We start from the raw sequence: 21,261 nt of genomic DNA, 5'->3' as shown, positions 1-21,261 counted from the left end.
CAAGTTTCTGAGGTTTTCCCTTATGTTAATTACCTAGAAACTATAGCACAGACTAGAGATGAACAACGATCGAGAAAGCAAGACTAACAGCGCCCGCAAAGCCGAAAACCTGCACGACAATGTTCTATACGTCGCGTCGTTGACGTAAAGACTGCTTGTGAGTGTTTCGAGACGCCGAGATTGCTCACTCCCGAAGTCCTGAATGTCAAGCAGCCTTGAATCACCACAGTAGTTTAGACCTGACTGAACTTTTATCTACTTTGGCAACTGTTTTATACGTATAAACAATCAAGTAGCCTATTTGAAACATCATCTCTACCTTTCAGTGTATAATAATCCGTTCCCCAATCTTTATTTAATTACTAGGCCCGTATTAAAAGGCTAAGAATTTTATTTTCATATGTTTGAGATCAAGTGTGTAATCTCAAGTAAAAAGATATTAACGTTATGTTCTATGTTTCTTAGAAATGCAAATTTATTTGAGAATTGTTTTTTTTTTCTATTTATATAACTATAGGTAATATCATAATATAATAGAACCAGAACATTTTGATAACCAAGGTACTGTTCTTGTTTTGTCTTTTTGTCTCATTTAAACATTTATCATGTTATTTATTTCAGTGATGTATGTTATTCAAGGTTACGAAACCTTTCCACACCGATCAAATGCTATTTCGAGAATGATGAGCGAGACTCGAAGTGCACGAGAATGACGAGACGAGACTCGAAAGACAAATGCAACGAGTCCACACCTGTGGAGTAACGGTCAGCGCGTCTGGCCGCGAAACCAGGTGGCCCGGGTTCGAATCCCGGTCGGGGTAAGTTATCTGGTTGAGGTTTTTTCCGGGATTTTCCCTCAACCCAATACGAGCAAATGCTGGGTAACTTTCGGTGCTGGACCCCGGATTCATTTCACCGACATTATCATCTTCATTTCACTCAGAAGCTAAATAACCTGAGATGTTGATACAGCGTCGTAAAATAACCCAATAAATTAACAAATGCAACGAACACAGCGAGCGAGAGCGGCAGTTAGTTTTGTTCATCTCTAGCACATTCCTTCCACGTCAGAGACACGAGCTCAGATCTAAATATGAAACTATTTTCGATGAACAAAAGCAATATTTGGGGCACATCTTACCGGAGTTCTACATTTTATTCTGAAATCATCCCACTAATTCCTCCTCGATCACTAGCACCTACAGAGTAGATTATAGCTGATTATCACTTCTGACTAATCACTTTGATGAGAACAGAATAATCAAGGAAAACCCTATTTGCAGTGTTAGGAAGGAATAATACCAATAATATTTACGTCACCATATAAGTTTAGTCTTTAATAATATGATGCTTACATAAAATAAGGAAAGGAAAAATAACAAAACCTTTATTATTTTAAGTTTATAAAATAACCGTTCCAGTAGCTCCTATCAAAGTTCGGAAGGGAAAGTTACATAACTTCACCTCTGCGTCAAGGCGCCTGCCGTTAATTACAGCACGATATAGTAAGTTCATGGATTTAATTTTCTGTTTTACCTATATTCGAATATAAAGAGAGAAAATTTTAACGTTTTGTCCTGAAAGGCTTACTCTGACATCACTCATGGTTCCATGTAAACTAGAGATGAACAGAACTAACTGCCGCTCTCGCTCGCTGTGTTCGTCGCATTTGCCTTTCGAGTCTCGTCTGGTCATTCTCGTGCGCTTCGAGTCTCGCTCATAATTCTAGAAATAGCATTTGATCGGCGTGGAAAGATTTCGTAACTTTGAATAACATACATCACTGAAATAAATAACATTATAAATGTTTTAATGAGACAAAAAGACAAAAAAGAACAGTTATTGGTTATCAAAATGTTCTGGTTCTATTATATTATGATATTACCTATGGTTATATAAATAGAAAAAAAATAAATTCTCAAATAAATTTGCATTTCTAAGAAACACAAAACATAACGTTAATATTTTTTTACTTGAGGTTACACAATTGATCTCAAACATATGAAAAGAAAATTCTTAGCCTTTTAATAATGGTCTAGTAATTAAATAAAGATTGGGGAACGGAGTATTATACGGATGATGTTTCAAATAGGCTACTTGATTGTTTATATATATATATATATATATATATATATATATACATATATAACAGTTGCCGAAGTAGATAAAAGTTCAGTCAGGTCTAAACAACTGTAGCGATTCAAGGCTGCTTGACGTTCAGAACTTCGGGAGTGATCAATCTTGGCGTCTCGAAACCCTCAAAGCAGTCTTTATGTCAACGATGCGACGTATAGAACACTGTCGAGCGGGTTTTCGTCTTTGCGGGCGCTGTTAGTCTTGCTTTCTCGATCGTTATTCATCTCTAGTGTAAACAGAAGTTACTCAGCGTGGTAGTATTTATTTAATCCCCAAATCCCTAATTTAAAATTACATGCCAAGAATAAAGAAGTTTCAAGCAATCGAAGGCATTTCATAAATTTCTGCAATATTAAGGTGATATTTACAAAATCCTCTGTAGAACTTGCTTTGGATCGAATTACCGTCGACAGAGACAATGGAGATTTAGACGGAAAAACGTTAATAGACCTGAATAATTTTAAAAGGAAAAATTGTTCCTGGACCGGGTATCGAACCTGGACCTTTGGCTGAGCGCACCAACGCTCTACCACTGAGCTATCCAGAAACCATACGAGACCCCGGACCAATTCTTCCCTTTATTTTAAAGTCGCAGTTATTTAGAGATGATGAAATGAAGGCATGTTGGTAATATAGGGTGATAATGCAATGGAAATCTGAAGTACTAGGACAAAACTGTCGGCCTCGGTAGCATGCTCGGTAAAGCGCTGGCCTTCTGTACTCGAGGTTTTAGGTTCGATCCCGGCCCAGGTCGATGGCATTTAAGTGTGCTTAAATGCGACAGGCTCATGTCAGTAGATTTACTGGCATGTAAAAGAACTCCTGCGGGACAAAATTCTGGCACACCGGAGTTGCTGATATAACCTCTGCAGTTGCGAGCGTAGTTAAATAAACCATAATTTGAGGACAAACTTAATCAGCAGCCATTCTCCCATAGGCTAAAATATTCTAAAATGCATTGGTGTTCGACATCCGAACTCAGTTGACTGAGCTACTTCGACACAGTCAACGTGAAGGGAAAAGATAGATTAGATGTAATGCATAGAAATATTATCTGAAACATTTTGTATTGTGTAGTTGTTCAAGGGTGCTTTCTACCACTGCGAGGGCCCAGACATAAAGGGCGTGAAGAACAGGACAGACTGCGAAGCCGACGAACGTAACACGTGGGTCAATCGGAAGTATAACTTCGATGACTTGGGCAAGGCCCTCATGTCGCTCTTCGTGCTGTCATCCCGCGACGGCTGGGTCAACATCATGTACACCGGCCTCGATGCTGTGGGCGTGGACCAACAGGTACGCTGTTATCTCTTACACAAACTTTAAAGTCTGTATTTTCTTCCTTACAATAATTTTATATATGCTAAAAATTAGAAAAATACAGTGGCGAAGCTAAGGTGTAAATAGCTACTGGGTAGGCTGAAAAAATCTGCTTATCTTATATTTTTTTATACAGCATATGTTTCTCGGCTTTTTTATCAACATTTTTTGTGACACAGACTCCACAAGAAGATGATGACCACTCATTTTCACCCCAATCAGAATACAGGTATAACAATATAATTTGTTTCAGAGCACCCTGTTAGGCAAGAATATTTCTTTGGCCTATACCATGAAAATTGAAATTTTCTATTCTCTCTTCCTCCATCCGCTATTTTAATATGTAAATGTGGTGTCGATTTCCTATCTTTGTAAGTTCATTCTGTTTCATACGTCCAACTTGAAAACGGTTTCTCTTTTAATTCTACAAATAATGACCTCAATGTTCTCTCAGCAAGAGCCATTTTACACGAAAGTAGTATGTAACACACACACGCATGCACTTTTGTTATAAACTAATAGGCCTACTCAACAATAGAGCACATTTAGAGAATAGCAACATAGCGCGGCGTATTATATCGTGATGCTGAGGCTAGCCACACCTCCTGCTACTGAGTTCTCTCCGACCTTCCCTCAAGCTTGCGAGTGCACTGAACTGTCTATCCTGGATTTGCTGATAACAGTGAATTTAATAAATGGAAATGTTACGATACATAGTTATTACCAGGGAACGGATTTATATGGACTAAAAATATATGAAATATGTAAATATATATGTAGTTATTTTTACCAAAATATGGAATTAAATATGGATTTTTACCAAAATATGGAATTAAATATGGACTTAAAATTATAAAAAAATGACTATGTACGTTAAATATTGGTACATTTTAATCAAACTAAACAAAAAATATAATGGACGTACCTTATCTTCCAATGTAGTTTCAACAAAACACAATTTTTATTGTCTGTTACCATAACAATAGGTTACAAACATTTCTTTCAAGTGCTGAAAAGTGAATCTTCTTCTATTGTCTCTGAGGATAGATTTATACTGACTAAAAGAGCGTTCGACGTCACAAGAAGTAACTGGTACATAATTCAATTTCACAATGTCTGCTGGGGATAAGTCCAAGTTAATCTTCACTGTTGATTCACCACTCATCACAGCAACAACCTTTTGTAGTTCTTCATATCCAGGGTTTTTTGAAAGTACAGTGTCCACCTTAGCTCTTACTGCATCTGCAACTTTACCTCTACCACGATTCAGTTGTTCCACAGTACTATTTATAATTTCAAAACTTTCAGATAGTGAAAGGTGCCTATTTTGGAGACTTTTGAGCGTTTTTATGATGCATGAAAATGTATGCTGAATGTGAGCTAAGTCATTCTTCACACTTATGTCACAGGTAACTGTTTTCGCAGTATCAATTGAGACTGCATCTTCAGAGTCCAATGCAAGGAGAACATTGTTAATAGAGTCTATATGTTCGGCATAATATTCAACTGCTTCTAGCCATGTACCCCATCTAGTTAAAATTGGCTTTGGTGGCAATGGAATTTCAGGGTACATTTCTTTCAACACGTTAACTATACTGGGAGCTTTGAGAAATACTTTTTTCACTGATGAAATCAACAAATCTACTTTAGGGAAATTGTCTCTGACCACTTCTGCCACACGATGAAATGCATGCGCCACACAAGTAAAATGAGTCAATTTAGGATATACAACAGATAATGCTTGTCCAGCTTTGACCATATAAGGGGCAGCATCGCTAATAAAGAATAACACATTATCGTACATAATACCCTTTGGCCACAGGATACCCATAGCTTCGTTGAACAGTTTAACTATAGTTTTGTTATTGCACTTTTCTAGAACATCACAATGTAAAAGAATTCGTTCAGAATATTGTTCACTTAACAAACCGATAACTACATTACCAACAAGTCTACCTTCTTTGTCGGGAGTCTCATCAATGGAAACCCAAATTGAACTATCTTTAATTTCATCTCTTATCTTCTGTATTGTCTCATCGTAGATGGATGGAGCATACGTCTTCCTAAGTGTTGACTCATCCGGGATTGTATGTTGAGTATATTTTTCAAGGAATTCCCTGAAGACCTTATTCTTTAGTTTGTAGAGAGGAATATCAGCAGAGATGAGAGAACGGCACAGGTCGATGTTAAACTCAGATCTTACATTCGATGTTGTTGGTTGTGTTAAAAACAATTGTCTCTGCTTGGAATTTAGTTGTTTGTTGGCCTGATGTTTACTAGTTGTAATGTGTTGTTGCACCAGGAACTTTTGTGTAGATGATACTGCACACTGACACAAATTACAAAATAATATTTTATTGTCAGTTGATAAACCATCTTCTTTAAATTCTGAAATGTAACTTGTTAGTTTTGATTTTAAATTGACTGAATGACGTACTTTTGGCATATTTACCGTCTTTATAGTATGATTTACAAAACTGAACCTATGTGTACTCTGACTGGCATTTAACTGTTGAGCTGCACAACTGAAGTCTGTTAAAAATTTTAAATTAAATTAATACAGTTTTGTAACTTACTTTCCCATTGTTGATAGGACTGCTAATTTTCAAATAACTCTGATGTTAAAGGGATTACTGAACATGTGTTTAAATCTCTATTGTTGAAATGTATTTTTAAAAGTTAATGGAATTTTGTTTTGTTTTATTGTTAAACCTAATATAATATGGACTGTTTTATATGAAATATGGAAAATATATGGAAATTAACGAAAATATGTACTAAACTCTAAAATATGGAAAAATATGGAAAATAAAAGTAGGATTTTTCAACCCTACACATTGTGAAACATAAAGATAATGCAAAATATAAATTATATTAGCTTTATAAGTAAATATGTATTTACATATAAATCCTTTCCCTGGTTATTACGAACTTATAATGTTGCTAGATATAGGCCTACTCGTAATAACTCACATTTTTTGAGTAGGATAAGCCTCAAAACCCTCTTAAAAGCTTCAACACTGGAAAAATATTCGCTTGCTACCGGAGGACTAAGGGTACGTACAGTGCCGGAAAAAATAATGGCCAGGGTCTTGATAATGCAGTGAAAATGTGAAGATGGCAGTCCATGTAGGCAACAAGCTTTGCACGACTGTAGACAAGTAGCATAAATACAGGTGGTCTTGTTTACTGCATGTGCGCAGTGCGTTGTATCTGGAACTTGGTAAAATTAGGCAACCCATTTCTTTTCTCTGGAATTGTACAGATACAGAATTAAAATTTGAGCGAGTTTTGATGGGAGTAGACAACAATTTCGCACGACTGTCCACAAGCAGCATATATATATATATATATATATATATATATATATATATATATATATATATATATACACACAGAGGCTCTTGTTCACTACAAATGCACAGTGTGTTGTAAGCGAAACTTATACAATAACGAAGCTCCAAATTTTATTTCTGTATCTGTACATATTGAAGTGATGATAAACGATAGCTATTAGAAACAGCGATGTTTCTTAACTAAATTTTCAGTGTTGTTTTGTTTTTCGGAATAACATTTTAAAAATAAAACAATTCCTATGGTCTACAATATGTATAAACAAATTCCAAAGTGTCAATTTCATCTTCGATTCTACTTTTCTGCTGATGTGGATGAATATCTGCACGTCTCAAACTCTGCACAATGTAGCCCTTGTACCTTAAAACGAACTATCTGAAGGCAGAAAATTACGGTACATAATTTTTGCTTTGTTTAACGTTATTCATCCCACAGCTTTTTATTGTTACAGCCCATCGAAAACTACTCGGAGTGGCGCCTTCTGTATTTTATTGCGTTCATCCTGCTGGTGGGCTTCTTTGTGCTCAACATGTTCGTCGGTGTCGTTGTCGAGAACTTCCACCGTTGCAGAGAGGAGCAGGAGAAGGAGGAAAGAGTGCGGCGCGCCGCCAAAAGGGCCAAACAGATGGAGAAGAAGAGAAGAAGTGGGTTTAGTCTGTAGGCAGTAGTGCGGGAGGACTCTGCCTCACAATTAAGCCCACCCCATTCAATGTTCACACCTCACACAGTGCTCTCAATAACACTATTTTTCGTAATTAAAATTAACCTGGCGGGCCTGATGGTTGAGATGTTACAGTGCTTCCCACTGGTTTTTCGGTTCAATCATTTAAGCTTGACCGAAAGAGAGAGAATTTTAAGAATAATGAAAGTCCTTTTTAATCTAAAATGTAATGCCAGTATCCATGACGTCGATTATAGGTAGGCCTATATGTGGGCCTGAAAGTGCTCCAGGTAAAATTCACCAGCTCTTTACTGCCCACGATAATTCGAGCCTTTGTCATCGTCAATGTTATTTTTGCTCTCAGATGGAAATTTGTTATCTTAATCCAACGTCATGGCCAACCATGTGTTCGACAAATCTTTGTTAAAGTGAAATATGAAAACATTGACACTGGAAAGTAGGACTTACAGACTGTGAGGAAGCTATAGACAATAGTAATATGCGTTACAAGAGCGGTATGTTGAAGTTTTCAAGTTCGAGGAAAAGTTTGAAAAAGCGAAACGTAGTTGAGCTTTTTTAATTTCCGAGAATTGAAATAAAACATACCGCTCGTGTATCGTACATTATTTTGTGCGAAGATCGTTTATTACATATCTGAAAGAGGAATTTCTAATTAGTTGCAATGAAATCTCCATCTTGGTTTCTGTTCAATGACGGCAAATTTGCAAAACAAAAATATCTAAAATGTTTTCTGTGTTTACTATACTCCAGCAGGCCGTGATATACGTCTGTTTCCCCCCCCCCCCCAGTTTATAAATGCGAACTTAAAACAAACGGTAAGGTTATGTAATGATTTTTGCAAATATTTAAAAACAATAATTAACAGTGCAATTTAGGTGAAAATATGTTAAAAGCCTAAAGCAGTAAAATCAATATGTCACTTAAGCGGTAAGAAGAGGGAAATTGTTATGTGTGTTAGGTTGGGAATACTGAATGTGGAATTTTACACTTTCCGCGGATTGGTTTTGTGCGGAAACCAAGCAAATACGCACGATCTCGCACGAAAGTCATTATTTCTTCACTAAAAATAGTTAGATATGTTGGCTACGAAATGTAGGGTGAGGTCACTACAGGCTAAAGGCAAGGAACTTTTCTCTTTGCTGTAGTTCCTCAAATGCTTCTTAGTCTTTTTCAAACTTTCATAAAATAAGTAGAGGCAATAAATTGCGTGTATTAAACATTATTTCAGTTTGTTAAGTTCTTATTTTCTTCTATTTCAAACAACTTTTAATAGGTGTATATTCGTATTATGTTATTACAGACTCCATTTTGAGTTACGTAGTTTTAAAAACAACTGAAGTAGATAAATTAACTCAGGAATTGGGTTTGAGGCAGAGTTCGTTGCCTACACGAACGCTCTTAAGATATCAGACAAGTTCGTGCAAATTGTATTCTCCTACAAGTGTTATATTGTGTATTTTATGTCTGCAAAATACAAGTTTATACTGGCTGATAAAGCTCAGAATAGGGAGGGAGATACTACAAACACCGGTATTAATTAATTTATAAATGTATACACTGTAAGAAGATACAATTTACATGAACTACCTAAATATTAAGGAAAAGCTTTACATTCTTTCTACAGATTTGCACATATATATATATATATATATATATATATATATATATATATATATATATATATATATATATATATATAGACCTAGAAGGAAACCAGTAAAATCAAAGAGGTGTTATGTTCATAACATATTATACTGTATATATGACATCTTCAAAGCGCCCATTAAGTACAATAGATCTTAAGATCGCAGTGCAGAAGAGCTTCAATCCGTCTTGTACGACAGATTAAAAAAATTGCAAATATTAACGGTAAAATTTGCAGAATTTTTTTTTTTCGAAAAAAAAAATCTAGGAGAGAAAACGTTTATATTGGTGAGGTTGTTAAATGATTGAAGTATATTCTACAAATGAAAAGATCTTTAATTGTTTTACTGTGTGAAGATAAATTCAGTCTGTGATGCGAACAATGTGCATTTTTAATTATAACTACAATATTGTCTACTCTGTTCTAGCGTTTCTGTGATGTAAGTGTATTAAATATTTATATTTCAACTCTTATTCTTGAGGATATCTGCTTTCTTCACTTAAAAAATGAAAAGTATATTAAGATTTATGAAAGTTATATTTTAGGCAGCAAGATAATGTTTAACAAAATTCAAGAAACGTTTTAAATTTCTTTAGAAATGTTTTAGAGCCACTTATAACGAAACGTGATGTTAACGTTAAGCTTCTTTGGGAGAATGCATACATTTTGTAAATAAGGTTAGCACTCTAATAATGGAGTTGTTTCAGAAATGCACGAACCTCCTTACTACACAAACTACTCGCACTCGAGGCTAATGGTTCACAATGTCGTCACTTCCAAATACTTCGACTTGGCCATCGCCGCTGTCATCGGACTCAACGTCGTTACCATGGCGATGGAGTTTTATCTGATGCCTAAGGTATAGAATAATAATATTATTCCAGCTATAAAATTAAAGTAGAAGATAATGATCACTCTAAAATGAAGTGGCAAGCATGCCATCTTAAGTCATAGCAGAAGATAGTCTCAAATTCTGAATTATTTATTATTATTATTATTATTATTATTATTATTATTATTATTACAGTGGAACCCCGATTGTCCTTCACCCTATTAACCGATTGTCGGATTACCCGACTTTTTTTCTAGCTCCTATTTTCTTTTTGCTGCAGAAAAATAAATGAAGTGCTGTACGTTATGTTTCTACATAATTTTTTATAGAAGGTTATTACAAGCCTTTACTCTTGCTACAAACTATGTAGTAGAAATGCTTCGCTGACAGCAACATAAATAGTTACTTGTAAAATAATCATTACTTGCTTCGAAAGAAATTACCCCAAGAATTTCCACAAACCGTGTACAATTCAGTCCTTATCCTTACTATTCGAGTGGCTGTACTGTATAACTTCTATGCAAATAGTCTTCCACAGTTGTTAAAAGAAAACGCATTGTGTTAATTTTATCGAAACAAATTACAAATAATTGAAAAGTTTGGGAAAGAAGAAAATGTGATTAATGTTTCAGAGTAGGAAATTGGCGTTACAACTGTACGCGATTTAAAAAAAAAAAAAAAAAAAAAAACAAGAATAAATTGTATGTAAATTCACTGAGACTTTAAGCATTTCTATCCCTCCGGAGACAATCATTCATCATCCCTTGGCCCTTAAGAACCCGTGGTTGACAACCGAACTTTTAATGAACTCCTGATCCACTACATAGCACGTTAGACACAAGAGCACGAAGGATATTACGAAATTGTGTATTATGAACTTCATTGATAAACATATTCTATGGTACGGATTATCCGTTTTTTCGATTAACCGTTTTGTACATCCCCTTCATTACACAGATAATAGAGGTTCTACTGTATTATTATTATTATTATTATTATTATTATTATTATTATTATTATTATTATTATTATTATTATTATTATTACTGCTGCTGCTGCTAAAGTGTATGCAGGCGCACACCCAATTATACTGGAACAGGTTATCTAAGAGTTTTCCCAAGTGTCCAGTTATCAATCATTCTGTTATAAATTCACGTCATTCTCTGTGATGTGATCATGCATTTGATTGTCGCTAAAGAGCTCAAAATACACCCACTCTTGAGGCGTACCCGTGTAGTTGATCGAGAGGGACTATGGATCCCACTTCAACAATAGGTACAGCAAGTTATCTTAGGAAAACTGGGTTTATATTGTAATATGTACAATATGTGTAAATGAAAACAAAAATGAATATTAAAATAGGTATAAAAAATTTATTAAGGGATTAAATCTATGGTGGGCGGGCAAAAGGGCTTAAGACACTTTATGCGAAATATACAGGAGGAATTTTTAAAGATTTAAACAACTGCTGTAAATCCGAAAAGTGACATGTTTCGGCTATTTCATTATTTTCTTTATTTTTTTGACGTCCCTGGTTTTGGAATCTCTTTTAGGAAACGGGTTTAATGAAAGAAATCATATATCACAAAAATAATGACTTAAGCTCTTTTGCTCGCCCAATGATACGGGTAGAAGCCTTTTTTTCAATTCAAATGGCCTATTTAAATATATCATGATGCAAACGAGTTATAACACCATGAATCTAAACAAATTAAAGTCCCAGCACATTGTGTAATATTTAAAAGTGTTCTTTTGAAGAAAAAACTTCTTTGAAATATTTACATTATTTATTCTAGTTCTGTTATATGCTCTAAAGAAATACTTTTTAATTTCTTTAAAACGTAATTTTGGCTATATACTTTACATATCTTTGAACAATCTTTGTAATCTGCTCATAAGTTCCATTTTTATCAACTGTATTTTATGTACTGTATGTGTTTGTTTAGCGTCCATTATTCATATTCATATTCATATTCATATTCAATGTAATGTAGCATGTGGTTTTATAAACTAATTACGTTTCTTTCTGTTTACAATCCCTTACTTAAAAGTTTACAAATCTTAGACATGTATTCTTTTGAAATGAATTTAAGTGTACTTTACTTACTGTGAATTTAGCTATATTTAGTATGGTTTCAATACAAATTTCAATTTAAATCCAAAGATAATATTTTATTCGAAGCTAATTAAATAGATCGATTTCATACAAAGTTGTCTTTATTTTCATATGAATATGAAATTGTTCTGACCTCTCTCCAGGCGTTGACCTATGCGCTCAAGATCTTCAATTACTTCTTCACGGCTGTGTTCATTCTCGAATCCGTCATGAAGCTGGTTGCCTTGGGACTCCGTCTGTATTTCAAAGACAAGTGAGTTATTTTGCCTCCTGTCTATGACACCTACTTCCCTAGTCTGTACCATTGCGAACTATCATTTGTCTCAAGGTTTATTATCATATAGGTTTCATAAATACTTTTCCTAGTGATCGACGGTGTTGACAATATCATTGGATTGACCAATGATCAATTGGATAGTCAGGTTAAGTAACAGTTTAAACTACTCTCAATATAAGCTGATAGAATGGTTAGGTTAGGATGAATTTTTTTTTTATTTTTTTAGTAGGTTATTTTACGACGCTGTATCAACAGCTCAGGTTATTTAGCGTCTGAATGAGATGAAGGTGATAATGCCGGTGAAATGAGTCCGGGGTCCAACACCGAAAGTTACCCAGCACTTGCTCATATTGGGTTGAGGGAAAACCCCGGAAAAAACCTCAACCAGGTAACTTGCTCCGACCGGGAATCGAACCCGGGCCACCTGGTTTCGCGGCTAGGCATGCTAACCGTTACTCCACACGTGTGGACGGTTAGGATGAAATTTAGTGATTAAAGTAGTAGCTGAAGTAAGTTTCATAGAGGCACTCTTCTCCAAAATCATCAGCGCCGTCAACCAATATGATATAAACTTAATGATAAAACCTAATGAGTTTTACGATGTAAGATGGAGCTTAATCTGAGACGATTCTGTCCGACGCCGGGGTGGTATCCGGTGTGGCTTAGTGGATAAAGCATCAGCACGTAGAGCTGAAAACCCGGGTTCAAATCCCGGCGCCGGAGAGTTTTTCTCCGTTCCATTACTCTTTCATCGTATGATGACGCAGAATATCTGCATGGCAATATCATATGTACTTCCGTACATTAAAATAATATACTAATGAGTTTTCATAATTTGCTCTCTAGGCATGTAACTGAACACATACTTTACTAAGTGGTATTTCAAATCCCTCACAAAATGCTACATAATTAATGAAATATCACATTATCAAAATTACAGTATTTCATATTCAACTTAATCGATGCAAATTTCTAACAGAATTTAAATATCTCGTAAAATATATTGAGAATAGTTTTAATTTATGAAAACAAAAAATATAATATGCCGACCATTCGATTGTCTCTTTGGGCTACCTAATACCTGACGTAATTTGGGGATCATTCTTCTAGAATGAAATCCCAACAGTGTTTACTGTTTGTAACAAAACAAGTGATGCACTAAGATGGAACATTGGGTCCAAAGCCAACAATCCTGAGAGATAAGGACAAGATATTAAAATAGCTAAAGAACTTAATTTTATTATTACTGCTACTGAATAATATTAATATATTATCATAATTTTCATTTTATTTGTTTATACCAATATATTTGAGAATTTATATATTCTTGTTCAAATGCTTTATTTATTTATTTACTTATTTATTTATTTATTTATTTATTTATTTATTTATTTATTTATTTATTTATTTATTTATTTATTTATTTATTTATTTATTTATTTATTTATTTATTCGTTTGTTCGTTCACTCGTTCATTTATTCTTTCATTCATTCATACTTTCGTTGAAATATGTCCATTTATTATACTGTGTGATTATTTATTATGTATTGTCTGTTTATTTTAATTCTTTCTGTTATTTATTTATTTTCTTATACTTTCATATGCAACAGCTTGTTTTTGCTGTAAGGTTTCTTCTTCTTTCTCATATGCAGAATCCTAAATTGCTATAATTTTACAAGTGAAACCATGTGTTTCAATTAAATTTATATAACCTACGTACACATACAAAAAAGTGAGATTTCAGTTGGTTGTTTCTCAGTATAGTTCTTAAACTTCACAGTAAGTTAATACTAGAACCGTCTTGCAGGTGGAATCAACTGGATGTTGTGATAGTTATCCTTTCCATTGTCGGTATCGTGCTCGAGGAAGTAGAATCGAAGATCATCCCAATCAACCCGACGATCATCAGGGTGATGAGGGTGCTGAGGATAGCGCGAGGTCAGTATTAATGCTGTTAAACTGTCTTAACTGAACTCTTCAACAGAAAAGTCTATGGCGAAGCCGAGCGCTGTGTTGCTTCTGAGCTAAAGAGTATAAATTTTGAATCCATGAATTTTGCAGACTTAGGTATATAGAACTCTGTAAGACCTAAATACAATACGTATAACTATCCGAATCATGTAAGTGAAGTGAGTAGGCATTACATACACAATATTTATAACCTCTCATATTTGATGACTCCAACATGGCAGGCAGTTAAATATTTGAAATGGATAATGTAACAGTAAAACTGAAAACGTTACTTTTACATAGTTTTTTAAATGATTAACAACTTTCATTTGTTAGTTTCCTTCAGGAATGAGGTATTATATGACGGTTACGTGGTTCTTAAAGTCTTTCTTTTGTTTTGCAGTGTTGAAGTTGCTCAAGATGGCGAAGGGTATTCGTGCACTGTTGGACACAGTGATGCAGGCTTTGCCGCAGGTCGGCAACCTTGGTCTCCTCTTCTTCCTTCTCTTCTTCATCTTCGCTGCCCTTGGAGTTGAACTCTTTGGCAGACTTGGTTAGTTTGCACAGCTTAAATACGAGAAAAATATCTAATTTAAAAGTCGTTCCACAGCTGCCTCCAGAACACAAGAAATTGCACATGAAGGAGTTATTTATAGAAGTTTTTGCACTAAATTTGGATTGAAAATACATTAATGTATCTTAAATTATATTCAGGCTAATTAATTATTGTATGTGATTTCTCTTTCTTCAAAATTATAAGTGAAAATTTTCGAATAAAGAAATGCCTAAATATATGGTAAGTACAGAAATTAATAGTGTATTCATTGAAACTGTTTAATGTTTAATTTATAAATAAATTAGGTCAATTACATACGAAACTGTAGCATAACACTATAATGTGTGCATTTCAAACTGGCGGCTGAAAGTCAAGCAATGGACTGCATTTGCCACATATGCTTATCCCAATCATGGACCATTCTCCTCAACTAAAGTCAGCTGGGACAGCCGGAATTACCAGTTCTTCAGTTCAGTGACTCGTGCTTTTTGTACTTTTGCACGTTTGTACGTGACCTTGAGCCGCCAGTTCAAAATGCACACATTACAGTGATATAGACATAATAAATATTTCCATTGCTGTAGTCTATGTATTATTCATAAATGTCGGGGAAGTATATCTAGAGAAAGTTGTAATAGGACTTAATCATTTTCTTCATATAAGTTAGATTACTTCTTTACTTGTGGTTTGGGAATACATTACAATATGGATCTATAAACTGATTTCCAGCACTGGAACCAAACAGGATTCCACCCAAACTGAAAAAATACAGTTCATACTATACCGGTATATGTTTTGAAAATTGTAAGAAAGAAATGTCCAATTTGGAACATAAAAAAATCTGCTGCACAACAGTCCATGCAGGTCCAAGGTCGACCAGCCGACTGTCTACATGCCTCGGCAGAAGCGAACGATTGTCCAACGTGGTTATCGCGATGGTTTTCCAAGCCGTTATAATTGGCTTACGAAACTAGTTTTGGCAATTTACCCTTAGCTTCCCAAATATTCACCACTATGCTGGATGAGTAGCTACCGATCCTATACACTGGCCGAAATTTTATAGGAAAATTTATTTCCCCATGAAGACTCGAACCAGCACCAGACTACGTAGGACCCACTTAGGAACAAAAATTCTGTAATTACATGAATATAGTCTCTTTCATATAAAATATAAAAACGTGTCACTGAGGAACATATTAGAGGGGTGTAGCTGTGATAAAACATGACGTCGTGTACATGTTTCATTATATCATATTGTGGTACCTTTGTGTGTGTGTTGGCACAGAGTGCAGTGATAAGTACCCGTGTCAGGGCCTCGGCGAGCACGCGCACTTCAGCAACTTCGGCATGGCGTTTCTGACGTTGTTCCGCGTCGCGACGGGCGACAACTGGAACGGCATCATGAAGGACACCCTGCGTGACGACTGCGACGACGAGGCGGACTGCGTGCGCAACTGCTGCGTGTCCACCATCATCGCACCAATTTTCTTTGTCATCTTCGTGCTGATGGCGCAGTTCGTCCTCGTTAATGTAGTCGTCGCCGTTCTCATGAAACACCTAGAGGAATCCCACAAGCAGGTCAGTAGTCAAATAGCGCATTATAGTGTAGCCTATATTTTAAAAAAATTAAGTCTTCTTTCTTGGAGTTAATGTAGGAAGACACCAATACATTTCAATACTCTATCTCGACACCTTCAGATTTGAATGTTCTATATCCAAAACTGTGACTCATCACCGACGTCATTGTCATTATTATCATAGCCACCACCATCATCATATTGTTCGTCGTCATTATTAATAATTCTCGTCATTTTTATTATCATCATTTTCATCGCCATCATCACTAGGGCCAGGAAGTTCATGCCCTAAAAACCTACTAAGTATGCATGCAAGTATATCTTTAAAAACCTCAAAATATGCCAATAAATATGCACTGATAAAATTCCATATTTCTTGATATCACTAATTAATAATAATAATTATTATTATTATTATTATTATTACTATTATTGTTATTATTATTACTATTATTATTGTTATTATTATTATTATTATTATTATTATTATTATTATTATTGTAAGCAATAAAATGTAATAACATTATAGGTCAAAATAGATGAGATTAACTCACATTTATTGTTGAGAGCGACACACTACTGTGCCGTGAGATTCGCTAGGTGTGCCGCGAAACTTTCAATACTTTTCTAGTAAAATAATAATGAGCCTATAATAATTTCAATCAATACCAGTTTTTAAAAACAGAATATGATGCTTTTATTTTTAAAATCCAAACTATGCATTTTTATGCAACATAAAAACAGCTATAATGTTCTTAAACGCGAAAATATGCCACAATAATATAAATATCATGAAATACTATACATTTATTTAAAAAAAAAAAGCCAAAATATGCAAATATATGCAACACAAAATTGGGTTTGATAAGTTTAAATGTTGATGATTCGCGAAGATAAATAATCAGCAATTAATTACCGCCAATGTAAAAATATATGTAGGCTAAATGCATGAACTTATTGCCCATAATCATCACCATCATAGTTACCATTATTATGATTATAAAGTCATCGGCTCTCTTGAAACAAGATAAAGACAGCAGCATGGATGAATATATATATATATATATATATATATATATATATATATATCCATGACAGCAGTTCTAATTAGGAATATTCTTCAGACTTCGATCGATTCACAAGTCGAATTCCTTATTTTGAAATTAATAGAGGTATAATGTGCAGTTATTCACAAATTGGACTTTCTTTTGTCCGCATTTCATAAAATAAAAAGCTTCAACGAATTCTAGAACATAATTGATCATTATTCTGGAACTGAATTTTCTTTTGTTCACATCTTCTGAAGAACAAATGGAAACTCTTTGTAAATTGAACTGACTATTTTGTACACACATTCTAAATACAATTACCGGTATTAATTAAAGACATTGTTTTTGTCAACAACTTCTGTAATTAACCACTTTTTTATTTTTGTAAATTAAATAGATATCCTTCTGCCTTTGTGTTCCATTATATTATAACTAATAACTTTACTTTTACTATTTGGAGACTCTACAATTATTAATTTTCCCTTAACTTCTAATACATAACAGAAATATCCTGTAAATTGAAAATGAATTACTTCATTCATATTATCTAGAATATATAATGGCCAAGTTCATTTCATTTATCCTGATCCACACTGCTCCTACAAGGATGATTCTTTTGACGTAGTAATACGTCTTTCCTCTCACTAGGCATGGGGATAAATTGGGAATTAACAAATTAACAGTCATTTAAAAATGTGACCCCTTTTCTATTCTCCTTGACGTATTTCTCTTGTTCTTCGTGTATTCCTCTTCTTACATTTTCCTTCTCCTTGTCTTTCCCTTGTTCTCACTGTAGTTCCCTAGTTTCCTTTGTCTTCTCATTCTTCTTGCGTTCTCCTTGTTTTCCGTGTATTTCCTTTGTTTTCATTGTATTTCCTTGATTTCTTTGCCTTCCTCTTGTTCTCCATGTTTTTCCTTGTTCTCCTAGTTATCTCCTTGTGATTGCACCCACACTTGTTCCGCGTAAAGATATACAGCAGAGTAAATCTACATGCTAGTCTATTTTTCCTTCTTCACACTTTCTTCTCCACAAGACGAAGATAGATCCATTCTTCGAAATGCCACGTGCTTTATTGTGTTAGAAATGGAAGCAGTCCAATTTAATCCTCTCTCGGACACACCACAGTTGTTACCTACTTCTTTTAAAGCCATAATTGGCAGTTTTAGATTCATCTCTAATGTAGCTGGTTCCTGACAGTGCAGATACGTAATCTGTTGCAGATGGAGGATGAGCTGGACATGGAGGTGGAGCTGGAGCGGGAGCTGGCGGCAGAGCAGGAGGAGCTGCTGGAGGAGGAGGAGGAAGAGGAGCTCCGGTTGCAGGCGCTTGAACAGGAAAAGCAGACGCCACCGCAACCCAAAAAACCTCTCGGCAAAGTGCTATCGTTGCCTGCCAACTTCACCTTCTCCTCCCCGCGCGACAGCATCGACATTCAGGACGGTAAGGTTATTGCTCAAAACTTGTGCAGCACATTCAGAGCACCTGTTTAATTACTATTTTCTTACCAACCTATTACACTCATTAGTATTATTTTGACGGGAAAGGTCAATATTCGACCTACAAGAGAAAAAATTGTAACATTTTGACATCAAATATTTACTCTGACGTCACTCGTGGTACCTACCGTGAAAACAGAAATTACTCATCTCGTTCCATTGTGCATTAGTTTTCACATGTCACCTAGTGTACTTCTGTGCGAGCTTACTCGGTCATCACTCGCCCAGTGCAAAGGTTCGGATCCATTGTCTAGCGAGGATAGCGACGTTCGCTCTCACTACTCGCTCCAGTCTCTTAACATCTGCGGCAACTCTGTCCTACTGCTGTACAGTCGTGCTTGCGACATTTCTCATCCCTATGTGGTAGTTATTACGTTACGTTCATTTTCGGCTTTTTCCTTCAAAATTCTTTTAAGTTCTTTCACCAACAGTGAAAAATGGAGTGAGATATGTGGACAATAGACTTGGAGCTCACATAGACTCGTCCTCACAGCCCCGAATTTCATTGCAAGAATGCACGGTTGAGTACATTTCAATTATTTCTCCTCTCATTTCCACCCTTTGTCATCATAATCATGATTATTTCGCTCTATTACCTAATTATTGGATAGGATGTACTCATTCAGCCTATGGTAGTATTTATTTAATATTTAAATCCATCCTTACCTAATTTAAAAATTTCCAGTACCCACCAAGACTAAAAACGTTTTATGCAATCCAAGGAGTATTTAAATCGATTTGAATCGTTTACCATATTATAAATTTCTTGAAAACAGTGATTCAGAACGATCTGAGTCTCAAGGACGATACACCTAAAAAGTGGAATCGGATCGTATTCAATATGGATTAAATTGCATGGAAACGGGTATCGTATTCAAAAAGATCTCAATACGTTAAGCGCGTGAACGATCGTCATTTGTTTGATGTGTCATCTGTTTTACTAAGAGCGAGCGCAATTTTGTATGTTCAAAAGTCGTTTTATAATACATAAATTTTGTGTTTTCCTAAAAGTAATTATTACCATTCTTCATTAACAGCCAGAATATTAAGTTTTCATGCTCCTCATTAAAAAAACTCGACACTTTTTTGGAATTAGGCTTTTAGATAATCCACCGTGTCCTGGAATATGACATTTCCAACGTTTCGAAACTACATACAGATTCTGTCATCAGAGTAAGACCAGAGTAGCGACCTCTCTGGTCTTTCCCTGATGATGGAATCTGTATGTAGTTCCGAAACGTTGGAAATATGTTCCAGGACACGGTGGATTACCGAAAGTCTAATTCTAATCACAGTCACCTGAGAGCTTAAAAGCTCATAAAACTAAACATTTTAAAGCTAAGGCTTACAGAGTGATCAACGTGCTAGCATGTCGATGGCTACTACTACTACTTTCGAAACTTCTTCTTCCGTATTCAAATCGTTTTCAATATGTAGGTATCGAAAATTGCATAAAAACGAGGATCGGGGGTATTGTATTCAAATCGATTTGAATACTCCATGAAAATATATTGAATAAAGACGTTTCACCCTTTATATCCATCCTTATTTTACCTAAAACTTACATACCAAAAATGAATAATTTCATGCAACCCAAGGGATTGGTCCTAACTGCAGTAAAAGTAATAACTGAAATGTCACTTCAGATTTAAAAAAAAGTATCACGAAGCTGACGCACACTTTTTGAGTAACATTACTTTATATTCTTCTAAGTAATTTCTGCCGACATTTACACTTTATTTACTTGAACTATTATTTAAGACACATCTAAATAAAATCATTTAATATGCATCCATGTAAGAATATGAACGTTATTTTTCTAGATTGAACACAAATACATTCTCTATAATCTCAAAATTAAAATATTTGCCTTCACATATAACTTGTAGGCCTACTGTTTAAGCATATAGGCTTTGTGTAATTAATTTTTTTATAAATTTACATAAAATAGCCATTGCATATGTAATAATTATTTCTAATATTACGGTATTTATCCTATGCACTTATGCATGTTTAAGTACATTGCACTTTTTTTAGTTCACCCGTGTTAGAAATGGTTTTATGCCAAGGGATGCTAATTATACAGTGCATACATTTTATCTTACTACATTCGTGGATGTACAGCGGACGCGACAATGCATAGCGCAGCTATACATATGCGAGCGTGGAAAGATAAAACGTATGTAGGCCTACTGTGTAACAATGAGGCGCTCTTTTACTAAGAATAGTCACAAGTTCGCTTAGTCTTTAGGTAGAGTAGGCTGGCTAT

At 35.0% G+C, this 21,261-nt stretch overlaps 1 protein-coding gene across 2 annotated transcripts in view; it reads left to right on the top strand.

Annotated features, from left to right (window-relative positions):
* The window catches only part of Ca-alpha1T (Ca[2+]-channel protein alpha[[1]] subunit T), a 267,876-nt gene that overhangs the window by 230,086 nt on the left and 16,529 nt on the right, over nt 1–21,261 (top strand). For both annotated transcript variants that reach the window (XM_069834966.1, XM_069834967.1), the window contains exons 28-35: nt 3,214–3,432; nt 7,262–7,454; nt 9,845–9,996; nt 12,229–12,338; nt 14,171–14,301; nt 14,717–14,866; nt 16,155–16,447; nt 18,717–18,936. In XM_069834966.1, coding sequence (XP_069691067.1) covers nt 3,214–3,432; nt 7,262–7,454; nt 9,845–9,996; nt 12,229–12,338; nt 14,171–14,301; nt 14,717–14,866; nt 16,155–16,447; nt 18,717–18,936 — 1,468 coding nt within the window. The remainder of the gene's footprint in view (nt 1–3,213; nt 3,433–7,261; nt 7,455–9,844; nt 9,997–12,228; nt 12,339–14,170; nt 14,302–14,716; nt 14,867–16,154; nt 16,448–18,716; nt 18,937–21,261) is intronic.

Source organism: Periplaneta americana, chromosome 9 (assembly GCF_040183065.1).
Source record: "Periplaneta americana isolate PAMFEO1 chromosome 9, P.americana_PAMFEO1_priV1, whole genome shotgun sequence".
NCBI lineage: Eukaryota > Metazoa > Arthropoda > Insecta > Blattodea > Blattidae > Periplaneta > Periplaneta americana.
Note: the sequence above shows the minus strand (reverse complement) of the source record. Positions and strands in the feature narration are given on the sequence as shown.